Consider the following 15,103-nt stretch of genomic DNA (forward strand, 5'->3'; position numbering starts at 1 on the left):
AGTTTTAAGAATACACAAAGTCCTTGACACATTAGGTAACATGGACCTATCTTCCTGGAAACATTGCCTCAATAGGAAATTTAAGTTCTGTGTGCATCCAGTGTGACAGTATTAATGTCTTTTTCTCTCTGTGTTGTGTGATAGTCACTGAGAGCTCAGAGACATCCTCCCAGTGTACCTCCAGAGACAGTGTAACAGGGCTGAGTACTCTCACTATACCAGGGCACCCCAGCATCATGATGGACTCATACAACAACAATGAGCCCCCCTCCTTCCTGTGCTCCTCCACACCTCCCTCCTCCATAGTGTCTCCTTCAATATTCCAGAAAGAGGAAGACCTCCAACCCCAGGACACCAATTTCATCACAGCAGTGAGTGTTTGATTATCTTCCTTATTATCTTCTTATATATGCTTCTTTTTAGAACTGCTAAAATCATCATGTTTCATGAGAGTGTATTATGAGATTAATTGTAGCTGTGGTGGTACTATTTATATTTCTTTATATCTCTATATATTTATATGTCTCTCTGAAGTCCCACATGAAGTACTTTCTTTTTTGTACCCTACTCATATCTTTTGTTGTTTTTCTGGATCCATTATTGTATGCATAATGGGGCCATATGTATGCATATATTGCACATAACGTTTTTGGTGTCAAGGACCCCCAAATTGATACATATCTGGCCACAGACACATATTTGATCAGATATTGTCCCCTGGTTAGATCCCTGTCTGATAATATTTAGTTATTCCATAACTGTCTATACTGTAGATTGTCAGATTAACAGTGAAGAGTTAAACTTATGAACACTCATACTTTCTGTCATTGGACTTTTAGTCAATAAAATAACAGTGAAATCAAAATATTCCCATCTTTTCTGGGACCATTTCTGGGATTCTAAAGCCTGATTATAACCCCAATTTGGCAGTGATTATAGATTTTTAAAATCATTTCAAGTTTGCACTGATATCTGGTCATATGAAGAAGTTTAGGATTTATATCTCTTACCCACTGAGTAAACGTTAGACCTGTAAAAGCTATTGCAATTATATTTAACATGTTTGACTTTTATACATTAAAAATGTCTAGGTCTTAACATGAATCTGTAATTCATGTAGAGAAAACTGTCATCTGCAAAAGTCTTTATAAGACAATATTTTCTTCTCTTCTTTCACACATTGATCTGAATGTGGAACTTTCATTGTCAAGTGTATACTGTGTTCTTATTAACAGCTATATTGAAATACAACAAACTACACAAGCCGATTTGACTGAGGCTAACTGTAACCAGTGTGGGACAACTATTTTTTTTAAATGAGCTGGTATATTTTAAGTTGGATTTCAGACTCCAGTGTTTAAAGGAAACCACCTCACCACCTTTTTGCTGTTTTGTTTTTACCAGAGCAAGACCACTCACATAGCACTAGGCCTCTCTACTGTGGTCTGATTCAGAGCTGAGGGGTTTTAGCTCAGTAAGTAACTGGTGTCACCAGAGTGGACATCTGTGTTGTCCCCTTCACAGCCTCATTAACAACTGTGAGGAGCCTGTGGCCTGACTACTAATCTGTGTGCTTTTGGTGTGTTTTGTGCTGCATGGCAGTGTGTCCTGATGGGTTACGGGGGCTCTCACCCCGATGGGTGGTTTGCTTTGTAAACTTTTGGCTCTTTTTCCTTTTTTCCTTTGGTTTCTTTGTGCCTTTCCTCATTTTCCTCTGTGCATCCGTTTAACATGAGAGTGAAATTTGTGTCATGAAATATATGTTTTCAAGAGTTTTATGTATGTTTGAACACATGCATGCTCTGTTACAACCTTTGTTTTGGGGCTTTGGAATGCATTTATGGTTAAAAGAGTTTTTCATTAATTCCTGAGTTTTGTGTTTTTTAACAAACTGTTGTACTTGTTAATGTTATTAGTTTCTAATGTTCAAATCAGTTCAATGTTCAGCACTTATTGTACCTAAATGTATTAAAATAGTAAATGCATAAAATATAACATTGCATTTAACAGCATTAAATTATATTAACTGGAAATTGTAGAAAATTTACTGAACAGAATTCAGCCTCATCTATAGTTACATTTAAGCAAATTGAAGACGTGAAATAAGTAAGAACTTCAGTGTTGCTGTTTGTTGTAGGACCTAGATTAATTAAAGACTTAAAATCCTTACATTTTTATTATCCCCCGTGTGTAGATGTTGCTTCAAATGTATGGTCAACTTTTAACCAGTAGGACCCCAAAGTAGTCATAAATACTAAAATATGTGGCTTTTAAAGATGTAATCAGAGAATAAAGAATCAAAAAGCACATTTGCTCTTTTAGATGTTTTGATAAAAGCCTATTAGTTGACTGACATTAATACTGCATGCTGACTCAAGTAAAGTAATACGAGTGCATAATGTGTAGAAAAGATGTTTTTCTAAATCATGTTTTTTTCCCCTTGTTTCTTCATAGCTGTGAAATCCTCAAGCTGAATGCTACTTGATGCCACAGCAGTTTGAATATCAGGACAAGGAAATGGAAATGAGAGGAGTCCAGCTGCAGAGCACTAAGACTTTAATCAAGGAAGCGCAACTATTATATGACATTTCATTCTGATACTGTAAATTGGAAATTGACACATAATATACACTGCCATAATGGTACGTCAGTGTTCTGTACATTTGTTTTACTTAACTAGGTATGAATTAATGTTTATATTGTAGATGAGTTTTTTTATTATGTATTTTACAAAACAAAAAAATAGCAGGCAGATCAATCCAGACAATGTTATGACAAGTTTGTACAGATTATTAAAATGTTTAAAACATTTTGTTGTATTGATTTCTTTGGCACAGTTAAGATTGACTTTAAGTCAACTAAGTGGCTACTGATTGCAACGGCTGGAAACAAAAACCAAGCCAACAATAAACAAATCCTTCATAGTTCAGTAAAGCTTTCTAAATGTGAAACCAGCTGAAAGTGTGAATGCAGCTGAAAACAAGTTGCAGATATTTCCACTGATAACCAAGCACGAGTGTAAAACCACACATAAGACCCTTGCGGACTGACGGATAGAACAGCCCTATGAGACCCACTGCTACCGTTACACAGAGACTGAGGAGGATAAAGAAGCGGGTTTTTTTTCGCATGAGAGAAGCTGACATTTTGTTTACCACAAGTCTTGTATTCTCAGCCCAAGTCAAACATCAGATCAGACCACAGCCTAGGCTGTTGCAGAGTTTTTCAACTCTAATATAGGTAATTGAAACACTACAGAAAGCCACACAATGTACAAAAAACATAAAACATATGCTAATACAGACACTTCCTTTCAGCACTAACATGCAGCTCCATGGTACCGAAACAGTTAATTTAAAGTATTAAATTCTCAGATTTCCTCTCAAATTGTTAAAACAACTTGATCATGGTGATTTGGCACGTTTCTCTTTGAAGAACCAGAAGCAGAGGGTTGCAGAGAGAAGAACCTCAAGCACCAACACAAAAAGCACAAGCAGCTCCATCTGTCAAAACAAAGAGATGATCAAGTATTCATTAGTTTTAAATTAGTAAATACATGTCGATATCTATTGCTAAATATGAGGTGTTTCATTTTGTCTTACCTTCATATGCTGATCATTTTCTGGATTCCAGTAAGACAGGTCAACACTTATCAGACAGCATGCAATTACTGCCATGATAATAGAGCCACAGTTGACCATGATGGACACCTGGAACATAAGCCATACATTAATCTTCACTTTATTTACCAATTTGAATCAGCTAATAATCTCCTTCACTGACTGTAATGTGTTGTTTGTTGGTCTTGTATTGAGTTGTACTTACAGGTAGTAATCTTGGACATTTGAACAACAGGTTGGAAACAATTCCAGCAATGATGAACTGCAGAGGAGAAGAATGGAGCTTAGAGAGCTGTTTGACTTTATAAGTATTAAAGACAGGTGGTAACATCTAGTTTAACTCTTTCTTGAACACTTGTATCTGCTTTACTTAATGTATGCTTTTTATCATCAAATACAAGCAATTTGAGACTATAAGTATGGTGACCAGGTGGAACTGCACCGCATTTGTATCCCATGTCCCACGTCCCACATATTGAGATTAGGTCCCACATTTTTATTGGCTCTAGTTTTCAAAAGTCAAATCTGCAGGACATAAGCTTTTCTAAGACTGTGCAGGGAAGGCTGTCATCACTGGGCTATATCCGACGCCAGTGGCGTGCACAAGGGGGGCCAAAACGGTGCTAAAGTGCCCTCAAGGGAGCCAAAACGCGTGCTAAACTGCCCTCAAGTGTCCTCTAGGGAACCGATACGCGTGCTAAAGTGTCCTATTGGGAGGCAAAATACACTAAATTATCCTCTTGGGTGGAAAAACACTCAACTGCCCTCTTCTAAGTTCTATTATTAGGTAGAGATGCCTATTGCATGTTTAAGGAGGAGCTACCTCGCTACGTCTTGTGGGAATAGCTTTTCAAAGCTAGCCAGTAAAGTTAAAAGTTGGGTTAGCATTGCATATCAGGGTTTCCGCCAGGTTTAAGTTGACTCCCTGCCGGGCTAAGCATCTGGGATAATTTTTAAAAATGCTCTCTTGAAAATGCCTCTTAAACTTCAGCTTGCAAGTTAAGGACAGAAAGTCTAAAGCTAATGCTAGCAGCTAGTTGAGAGGGAAAGAGACCAGTGGGATGATCAGCTAAGTAGAACAGAGCTGGGTGAGCATTATAAACTGTGAATGTGGCTTTAGTGTATATTAGGATACACTTTGCAATAAAAATAGATAATGCAGTCATCTATGCAAAGCAGATTTCTGGAATTTTGTGAAGGCTAGATACATTTAGGCTAGCTAATTTTAGAGACATGAGTGAGCCGCAGTTTATTTCACGGAGCAGTAAATGTGTCTCACACCTTTTCAACAGCTATGACTTAAGCTTTGATATTGTTTTATTTTAGTTCAATTTCTTTTGTTGCTGTTGAAAACACAGCATTCAGGAATGCACATTGTCTGATTCTCTATGACACATCTTGCGATGACTTTTATGTTGGACCCTTTGTTGATCTATATTGAGCCAGAACTATATCTCACAGAACCAGTTTGGATTATCTGATGCTAATATGGTGTTAAAATGCACTAGAATACAGGAAATAGCATCTACTTAATTGAAAATGTTCTGGGGGAAGACCCCCAGACCCCCTAGGGATTTGTGTCCTTCATACATCCATGTCTCAGTGTGTACTTCACAGTCCAACGTTGAAATCCACACAGTTCTTGTGGATGCTGATCCTAACAGCAAACTAAACTGAGTAGTCTGTCTAGTTAGTCTGTTTTAAGGCTATATAATGTGCCATTTGTATAACATATAAAACGTGTCTAAAGTGCCCTCTACAGTGGTGAGGATGCGCTTTATGTGCCCTTTTTTTTCTTTCCGCCCCTGCCCATCAAAAAGTCTGTGCACGCCACTGTCTGACGCCAATCAAACTGTGCACACATGGGTACAAGTGCAGGTCAACCTGTCACCTATCAGGGTAAAAAAATACATGGGACCACAAGGTCACAATCTATTGCAGATTTGAGGTGAAATATACCACACACAAAAAATAAATGCATTTATAGCAAAGACCGGCAACACACTTACAGCCAGGGGGAGCCGGTGGAAGGTCACTATGGCAGACTATCACATAGGACAAGTGTAACTAGTGCATTTACTTAACTTGCGAGTTGGAAAAGTTGCATTCAAAACATGTTAAAGCTAACCTGCCTCAATTTAGATCGCCTCTCAGAATGGGTAACGTGTCTCACAATGTCCTAAACAAACATACTCTTTGTCCCACATTTGGTTTGTTGGGAACTGGTCAGGATATACTTACAAGTGCTCCAGTCAGGAGGGAAACTCTGAACAGAGTGAAAAAGGACTCTCCCATGTTCTGTGTTACAGCAAAAACAAGTCCCACTCCAACACTGAGGAGTCCGCTCACCATCTGCAGAGACTGACAGTGGAACATAGATTCTGTTCAGATTTACTCTAAACATTAAGCTACATTTTTAGATTTATTTATAATCTCATTGCCACAAGGATAAACAGCAAGGTGCATGTGCTAGAGTGTACTGATGCAAGCAATGATACAGAGGCTACTATGAGTAAGACGTAGATACAGTATTTAAGACCTCAGTAAGCATAATGGTAATAATATCTTCTTAAGTTCTTTCATTGTTGATTTTCATGCATGAATTCATGACAACATATGTGTCCTGTTACCAAATGAACACACTAACACAAAATGAATAACAGTATACATGAAATATCAGTACTATGTAGATAAAATATGTATTTTCATCTAAATCATAATAACAGATAAACACTGTCTAAATGAACAAATAACACACCATGATGTGACCTTTAAGAATACTGTGCACATATTCTCACTAAAGACAGGATTATATGAAACTTCTTCACACTGACTAGTTGAATACCACAAAACCACCTAACCAAGCATTTCCTGTTGCTGCTGCCCAAATCTGCACAACCAGTACAAATGGACATCCCTCTTTACTGCACCTCTTATCTGTTTGTGATATCTTGCATTGGACATTAGATTACACAGTGGATTTAAGTCGCTTCAAGAGAAGAAAAATATTATCACTGACAGTAGGTCATATATAGATACCACACATACGTCTTTGTAATACAAAGAATTAATGTATGAGAAAAAAATCTATTACCATCTTAGTTCCTTTTTCCATGACTGTACACAATATTGTTGCAACATACAAGCTGTGAAACAGTACACTTAACACTCATACACACTAAACAAAAGGCTTCTACTGTAAAGAACTGGTACAATCATATGAATTAGTGAGGCTAATAATGTTCAGTACTTGTTTGGATTAAACACTTTTTCAGACAGCAGTTTGTAGTGTTATGTTTTAATTGCATTGTTTTGAGAACATTCATGCAGACTGACAGTAGCTCAGGTAGACCATGATGTCTAATAATTGCAGGGCTGGTAGGGTTTGATCCTTGGCTCCTTCTAATGGCACACTGAAGTGTCCTTAAGCAAGACACTAAGCCCTCTACTGCTCCTGATGAGCAAATCAGCAACGTGCGTGTTGGTGTGAGAGAATATGAGGTCCTTTGAAGTCCTTTGCATTGTTCTTTGTTTTTTAAAGACTAGTATTCTTTGGATACAATAATTTGCAATGCATCTTTCTAGTTTACAAGCAGTTTTTTTCACTCTTACCCCCAACACAGCAGGTTGTTTCTGCAGCAGGTTATGCAGCGGCCCTTCTTTTTCTGGTACGAACTCTGAAGCTTGGTATTGCTGTATTCTCGGCGGCTCTCTCCAGCCGGCTCTATGTGGGTCCTCATTATCTCCATGGATGTCCATGTCGACATCGGCACAAGCCATGGTGGTTCTCTGACCTGGTGGGATCCCAGTTTGATTTGAGTTTTTCTCATGGTGTTTAATAATAAAATAGTTTTAAAAATCATGTGTTCTTTAATTTGTTCTTTCAATTCTTCATCCTTTAGTCTTAATATCGGACAAACACTACTGTAGCCTTAAAATGTACAGTGACCAGACACTATGAGGTAACAGTTTAATTTTTGAAGCTGCTGTTGTGGATTTACAAAAAACAGAAAGAGACAATAACAGTAAATTAAATAACAGCATTTGTCCAGTGCAAGATCAGAATTTCAGCATCTAGAATTAATTATCACTGGCTTTTCAATATACAATTTATAATAATAAATATGCAGATAAGGATTTGTATAAACCAGTTTAGTCTTTGTCAAACAAAATAGCAGGAATTTCACATAAAAATGTATTACACATTTATTTTGTTGTTATGGCTGAACTTTTTTTTGACAACATCAAATAAGTTTTTAACCTTTTAACAACAGAGGAACATAAAAATTGACAAGTTACATTATAAAATATCAAGAGCAGCACCCAAAAGTGTCATTCGATCTCGTAGCATGATGTTTTTTGCTTTTGATTGCATTTAACATGCACAAAAAACATCCGAGCCACTGGATACATACACATACATAAGCAGACTTCGAGATGATTGCAAATTCATTCATATTCTCCATTGCAAATGTGTACAATAAAGTGCAATTCAATAAAGATCTTAGATTAGGATTCTTACCACGTTTGGCTTGAGCAGTATCTATTTCACACTCTGTATCTGTCTCAAACAAGTGTCTCACTCTTCAGGCATCATTTTCACTTCCCTGCAAATACTATGAAAGATGAGGTCACCACACGCTTTAACTTCCTTACTCTGCCTGTGGTCTCTACAGTGTTATCATGCCCATTGCCATTACTTTTATGTTGTTACAGTATTTATTATTCAAAAAAGACACTTTTTAAAAAAATTTATGAACACAAATAAGCTGAAGTATTAAGTATTAACAGTTTTAGATTTTCGCCAAATTCAAAATTCTGCATGCAAGCACTTTGTGGGTTTGTGTGTGAGAGAGAGAGAGAGAGAGAGAGAGCGCGAAAGAGAGAGGGAGTAAGACAGACAAACAGACAAAGACAATAGGTGCGCCATTTCATTTCCTTGTCAAACTCATTTGACAAAGCAGCGTATTTCAAGTCTGAATCAAAATACGAGAAGAAGAAAAGGTATTTACCCAAAACCTTGATGATAGATCACCACAGTAAACTGCTTTAACATTCTTTACATTTATTTTGTTTACAGGAGAATGAAGAAGACCTTCATATGTGATGAATCAATGATCATCACCATTCCCATTGGGAGTCTAAATGGTGCTCGAGAGGCTCAACTGATGCCGGAGAAATTTCAGTGTGTGTACAAAGATTCCTACAAGATCTTTGCTATTAATGGAAAACCTAAACCTCTTGGAGTAAGTTGGTAGAGTCATGACCATGATCTTGTCTTTTTCACTTCAATTCACACACAGAAAATGCAGCATTGTAACATAATTGTAATTTCTCTCTTTTTTTACTAGGCAGCCCAAGCCATTGCTGGCGTGTTCATTGTCATTCTGGGGCTGATTTTTACTCCACAGACAAACAGACACATATATGACAGCGACCAGATCATCGTGAGGATCTACAGCCTACCCAGTGTTTTGGTAAATAGAATTCCAAAACTAAAATATTATCCCATAAGTTACCATTTTAGATGATTCTGTGAAAAATCTAAATAATTAAGGAAAATACATACATATTAAATAGATTGACAGGGAACAATCTAGATCTATAGTATGCATCTTTTCTTGCACTTCCTTCTGCTGTAACATTCTGTATTGTATTTCTATCTATAATCATTTATCAATATGTTTTATCAATGTCTTAGTTTGTGGTCTCTGGTATGCTGTCCTATGCTTCTGGACAATCTGCAAACATGCATGTGGTAAGATAAAAAAAATATCTTTTAAAGATTTTTGCTAAAAAGTGGCTAAAAAAGTGAAAATGATTCTTTGTAATGGTGAAAATTTCACATCACAGGACAAAAAATATAAAATTCTTAAACTGCAATAGATTAAATAACTATTTCAAAATAATTGATGGTGATTTCCTGTGTTTGTTTTTTTTAGGATGTTGGGTTTCTGATTTTTTTGTACAAACTAAATTCTTTGCTCTTTTTAACCCATTTAAAGTTAACATCTTAATTAATGTCAGCAGTCGAAGTCTATGAGAAATTAAAAGGACTTTTTATTATGTTTTACATCCAGTAAGCCTTTTGTTTTTATGTAGTTTTTCTTTGAAAACACCAATAAATGAATGACTGTAGCCAAGCAACATATTTTAAGGTTATTGTCTGATAGATGATGAAGCAGAGGTGTGTTTAGGAAAATTCTAATTTTGTACGTATAAACAAATAAATAAACGACAAATGTGCAATATATTTAAGTATAATAATGCTATACACTGTATAGATATGAGGAAGTACGGAAGCATCACAGTTATTATGAACATAGTATATATTTATAAATATACTACATTCAGTCCATGACAAATAATTATATCTGATTATTTAAAAAAGGGAAATCATTACAAGTTGTGTCCTCCTGATTTATATGTTTAATATAATTCAATTCCAATGATTTTCTTTTGGCACCTAAAGATTTTCAGTAACAGCTGCATTATTACTGCTCTTTTTACCTTCCAGACAAAGCTGTCATTCTCTCTGAACATTGTCAGCTTCTTCTGGTCAATTGCGGCAGTTTGTATCTGTGCAATCAATTTTTCTTTTTCCTGGTACCAAGAAAAGGTAAAGGAAAACAGCATTTCTCCTTCATTGAGTAACCTCTCTGAAATACAAAACAAACGTGTATTCACTTTCAACTTCAACTGTTTTTATAGATCCATCAAGGAATCAGTGGACTGATTTTGACTCTGCTGGTTGTTGAAAACTTGTTTGCCCTATTCTTGATCTACTGGTTGAGTAAAGCTGTGTGCAGAAACCATTTCAACACATTGGTATGCCATTTCTTTAAACACACAGCAACCACAGATAGTGTAAAAATTTAAGATTATTTGTTACTAACAGTTGTAAATCTTTTCTCTGCAGCCCATCATACTGCTGAAACAGGGAGACTGAGTTTAAATGCTTGATGGAGCTCAACAAACCAACAACCAACCAGCTATTTACACGGTTCCTTATTGTATCAAAGGTGCATGATAGCCTATCAATGTCATATACCTTTCTATATACAAAGAATGTGACATTAACTATTCATGTAAATGTGCCACTTCTTGGATACTGATTAACTATTAGTTTTATTTGTATACATCTACCTGTGCATTGCATCGTTTAATCATTTTATGACTGTATAGGCCATCAATCAAAAAGTAGTAGCATGTCAGCAACGTTATCGTGTGCGGCCTGTAGAAGTTTACACACTCCAAAATAACCTTTAATTTCTAAGTCCTGGAGAACGTTGTATTGTCTTAACTCTGGGACCTTTAGATCATATTTTAAAGCTTGTATATAACTTTTGTGACACATCATTCAAACAGTCAAAGGTTATTAAAGATCGTCATAGGGAAATATGATGCAGGTTTGTGCTTCTTGACTATTGCGCTGCATTTTTAATACTGTATCCCACAGTTAAGTATTTCATTCACTTTACATTGATTATTGAGAACCAACGGTCAGTCAAAGTTCTTATCCTGGTTAAAGCTTAAAGGTGAACTTTTTGCTTTTGTGGCTCACAGGCTTTGAAACAGATGACAGATTTTTTCAAATCAGTCTGAGAGCTGTATAGTCCTAAAACTTAATGTCATTACTTTTTATCATTAATTCTCCATAAGGCATTTTGCTTTGTTATACTTAGCCTACGTGTGGATTTTGTTTCACTGATTGTTACTAACTGTATTGACTGTTTAAGGCAAATAAAGGTTATTATTATTTAGTTTTTTTGTCTACGGGGTCTTCTTGTGGAGCGACAACACATTCCTCTACTATGAACAATAACAGATAACAACTTAAATTAATTAACTGGTTTTAAGCTCAGCAACATATTAGTAAATCTCCATGTATGCATGTAAGTAATATATACACTCTATACATAATGTAATAATACATTTTGTTGTGATACATTTTCACTCATCAAGTGGAAGAAATATATGAGCATATAACAATATACTTCACTTTTTACATTGTATGTTACCACATACATTGTTGTGATGTAAACCTAAAACTGTTAGGTAATTTCATAAACCCAAACTTGTTCTGTACTTTTTGTGTTGCAACCCCATTGCTCATATTGTTTGTTTGTATCATTGCCCGCATGGCTACAGTAGGCAACTTCTTCTTCTTTTTTTACCCATATGCTCAATTTACTCAAAGTGATTATGTGTAAAATAACTTTTCAAATGTCTCCTAACCCACCAGTAATAATAAGAAAAACAAACAAACTTTTATTTATTTTTTTTACTGGTGCACATCATGGGGGGAAGGTTTCTTGCAGTTCTTAATGAATACTGAGAGGGACCCCTGCTGGGTAGATGAGGATGTTTTTGGTTTCAGTGACTTGTGAAGCCATGAGCGACCACATGGGAGAGGTAAACACACACCAAATGAAGTCAAGTTAATTCATTTATCAGCGAATGATGTATTCTAGTAAACACTTTTCATTTCACATTCAAATAAGTGCTGTTGTTGTACTGTGTTCAAATTCCCCCAGAACCTGTCGGATTGCAGTTTTAGTTTTTTAAATGTTAATACAGGAAACCACATCTCCAATCGGTCCAACTCCATCGAGGGGGTCAATGTGGAGGTGGTCAGGACATATAAATATCTGGGGCTGCAGCTGGATGATAAGCTGGATTGGACAGCAAATATGGACACTCTTCACAGGAAAGGGAAGCCATCTGTACTTCCTGAGAAGGCTGGGGTCCTTCAACATCTGCAAAAAACTGCTTCAGATGTTTTACCAGTCTGTGGTGGCCAGCGTCCCCTTTTATGCTGTGGTTTGCTGGGGAGGAAGCAGCAAGAAGAGAGATGCCGGTTGACTGGACAGACTGGTGAGGAGAGCTGGCTCAGTGGTGGGCACAGAGCTGCACTCTCTGGTGACAGTGGCAGAGAGAAGGACCCTGGACAAACTGCTGTCCACACTGGACAACGGCGACCACCCTCTGCACAACACCTTCACCAGGCAGAGGAGTGTGTTCAGTGGCCGACTGCTGTCCCAATCGAGCTCCACCAACAGACTCAAAAACTCTTTCGTGCCCATCGCCATCAGACTGTACAACAGCTCCTAGTCAAGGCAGGGAGGACAATAAATAATAGACAATGGACAATTTCTACATCATTTGCACTCCATTTTGCACTACATCTGCACTGCTTACTGTTTGCACTGTTTACTCTTTGCACTGTTTACTGTGGCTACTGTGTTAAGTTAACTTTAAATTTATTTTAGTTAACTTTAATTGTATTTTGTTAACTTTAATTTTATTTTTTTATTTTATTCTAATGTATGTTTAATGTATGTTTAATGTATGTCTTGTATGCTACTGGATGCTTGAATTTCCCTCAGGATAAATAAAGTATCTATCTATCTATCTATCTATCTATCTATCTATCTATCTATCTATCTATCTATCTATCTATCTATCTATCTATCTATCTATCTATCTATCTATCTATCTATCTATCTATCTATCTAGGAGATCACATTTTTAGTATAAGTTAATTGAATTTGTCATTGTTTCTTAGAAGTCATCCTCTGTTTAACTTGTCCTGCTTTAAAGTCCTTGCATTGGAGGTCACGCCACAAACAATCAGCACATGATGAACTCTTCTTCTTTGGGACACTCCCTACAAACATGCACACCAATCAAAATCAAAAGTGGACAATTTCTCTCCAGCAGTCTTCCCCTCTTTTAACCCCTCTGTTGCTCTGTTGGTTTGAGCCTTGGCTCCTTCTAATGGCATACTAAAGTGTCCTTGAGCAAGACACTAAGCCCTCAACTGCTCCTGATGAGCAAATCAGCAACGTGCGTGTTGGTGTGAGAGAATATGAGGTCCTATGAAGTCCTGTGCAATGTTCTTTGTTTTTTAAAGACTAGTATTCTTTGGATACAATAATTTGCAATGCATCTTTCAAGTTTACAAGCATTTTTTTTCACTCTTACCCCCAACACAGCAGGTTGTTTCTGCAGCAGGTTATGCAGCGGCCCTTCTTTTTCTGGTACGAACTCTGAAGCTTGGTATTGCTGTATTCTCAGCGGCTCTCTCCAGCCGGCTCTATGTGGGTCCTCATTATCTCCATGGATGTCCATGTCAACATTGCCACAGGCCATGGTGGTTCTCTGACCTGGTGGGATCCCAGTTTGATTTGAGTTTTTCTCATGGTGTTTACTAATAAAATGTTTTTAAAAATCTTTAATTTGTACTGTGAATTCTTTATCCTTTATTCTTAACATCGGACAAACACTACTGTAGCCTTAAAACATACAGAGTGACCACACACTGGTAGGTTGTATTGTTGTTGGATTGCATTGTATTGAAAGGTGTCATATTTTCCCCAGCCATTAATGTAAAAAAGATATTAGAGATATCTTTCATACATCACCAGCACAAAGTACAGCTTCCAAATGTCCTTGGAACAAAGTAAAGACCCAATTAAAGGAGTTTAAAGGAGTTGTGTAAATGAAATTTAAACATATTTAATACGGTAGTATCGATTACAGGGCCTACATTGTGCAGGTGTTTTTCGTTTTTCTGTAGTTGTTCCTGAACAGTTTGTTTTTGGATTTACAAAAGACTGAAAGAGACAATAACAGTAAATGAAATAACAGCATCTGTCCAGTGCAAGATCAGAATTTCAGCATATAGAATTAAATATCACTGGCTTTTCAATATATAGTTTGTATTAATACATTTATACAGATAAGGATTTGTATAAACCAGTTTAGTCTTTGTCAAACAAGATAGCTGGAACTATCAAGCAACATTATTATAAACACATAATAATGTATTACACATTTATTTTGTTGTCATGGCTGAACTTTTTTTTGACAACGTCAAATATGTTTTTAACCCTTTAACAACAGGGGAACATAGAAATTGACAAGTTATGTTATAAAATATCAACAGCAGCACCCAAAACTGTCATTTTCATATTCGTAGCAGAATGTTTTTTGCTTTTGATTGCATTTAACATGCACAAAAAACATCCGAGCCACTGGATACATACACATACATAAGCAGACTTTGAGATGATTGCAAATTCATTCATATTCTCCATTGCAAATGTGTACAATAAAGTGTTTTTTCAGTGCAATTCAATAAAGATCTAAGATTAGAATTCTTACCATGTTTGGCTTGAGCAGTATCTATTTCACACTCTGTATCTGTCTCAAACAAGTGTCTCACTCTTCAGGCATCATTTTCACTTCCCTGCAAATACTATGAAAGATGAGGTCACCACACGCTTTAACTTCCTTACTCTGCCTGTGGTCTCTACAGTGTTATCATGCCCATTGCCATTACTTTTATGTTATCGTACAGTATTCATGATTCAACAAAGACACTTTTCTTTAAATTTATGAACACAAATAAGCTGAAATATTAAGTCTTAACAGTTTTAGATTCAAAAAAATTCTGCATGCAAGCACTTTGTGGGTTT

General features: G+C 36.4%; 2 protein-coding genes across 5 annotated transcripts in view; one reads left to right on the forward strand and one right to left on the reverse strand.

Moving 5' to 3' along the window:
* zgc:158766 (uncharacterized protein LOC100009641 homolog) overlaps positions 1-2,809 on the forward strand; it is a 23,061-nt gene extending 20,252 nt beyond the window's left edge. Inside the window, exons 22-24 of one of the 2 annotated variants that reach the window (XM_051406789.1) lie at positions 145-371; positions 1,405-1,474; positions 2,455-2,809. In XM_051406789.1, the coding sequence (XP_051262749.1) occupies positions 145-371; positions 1,405-1,449 (272 nt within the window). In that variant the 3' untranslated portion in view covers positions 1,450-1,474; positions 2,455-2,809. The remainder of the gene's footprint in view (positions 1-144; positions 372-1,404; positions 1,475-2,454) is intronic. The other variant, XM_051406790.1, reaches the window with a different exon arrangement.
* si:ch211-269k10.4 (uncharacterized protein LOC100150242 homolog) lies at positions 2,540-15,032 on the reverse strand. Of its 3 annotated transcripts, none has more exons than XM_051406827.1 (6): positions 14,790-14,949; positions 13,608-13,789; positions 5,862-5,981; positions 3,826-3,882; positions 3,603-3,710; positions 2,540-3,503 (listed from the first exon to the last, which is right to left on the reverse strand). In XM_051406827.1, the coding sequence occupies exons 2-6, from the start codon at positions 13,773-13,775 to the stop codon at positions 3,405-3,407; spliced, it is 552 nt and encodes a 183-aa protein (XP_051262787.1). In that variant the 5' UTR covers positions 13,776-13,789; positions 14,790-14,949; the 3' UTR covers positions 2,540-3,404. The 3 variants fall into 3 exon arrangements, with proteins under 3 accessions (XP_051262787.1, XP_051262785.1, XP_051262788.1); XM_051406825.1 differs by lacking the exons at positions 13,608-13,789; positions 14,790-14,949 and adding exons at positions 7,233-7,414; positions 8,143-8,291; XM_051406828.1 differs by lacking the exons at positions 2,540-3,503; positions 3,603-3,710; positions 3,826-3,882; positions 5,862-5,981 and adding an exon at positions 12,047-12,730 and having other exon boundaries at positions 14,790-15,032.
* Positions 15,033-15,103: the final 71 nt, after the last annotated feature.

The sequence above is a fragment of the Dicentrarchus labrax genome, unplaced genomic scaffold (assembly GCF_905237075.1).
Source record: "Dicentrarchus labrax unplaced genomic scaffold, dlabrax2021, whole genome shotgun sequence".
NCBI classification, from domain to species: domain Eukaryota; kingdom Metazoa; phylum Chordata; class Actinopteri; family Moronidae; genus Dicentrarchus; species Dicentrarchus labrax.

What these genes read in the sequence shown, in the direction of transcription:
- si:ch211-269k10.4 (XM_051406827.1), bottom strand. Translation starts at nt 13,775, where the DNA reads ATGGCCTGTGGCAATGTTGACATGGACATCCATGGAGATAATGAGGAC. An exon ending in AACAACCTGCTGTGTTGGGG is followed by an intron (nt 5,982 to 13,607) that starts GTAAGAGTGAAA and finishes TTCCACTGTCAG; the next exon opens with TCTCTGCAGATGGTGAGCGG. An exon ending in AATGTCCAAGATTACTACCT is followed by an intron (nt 3,711 to 3,825) that starts GTAAGTACAACT and finishes CTTATGTTCCAG; the next exon opens with GTGTCCATCATGGTCAACTG.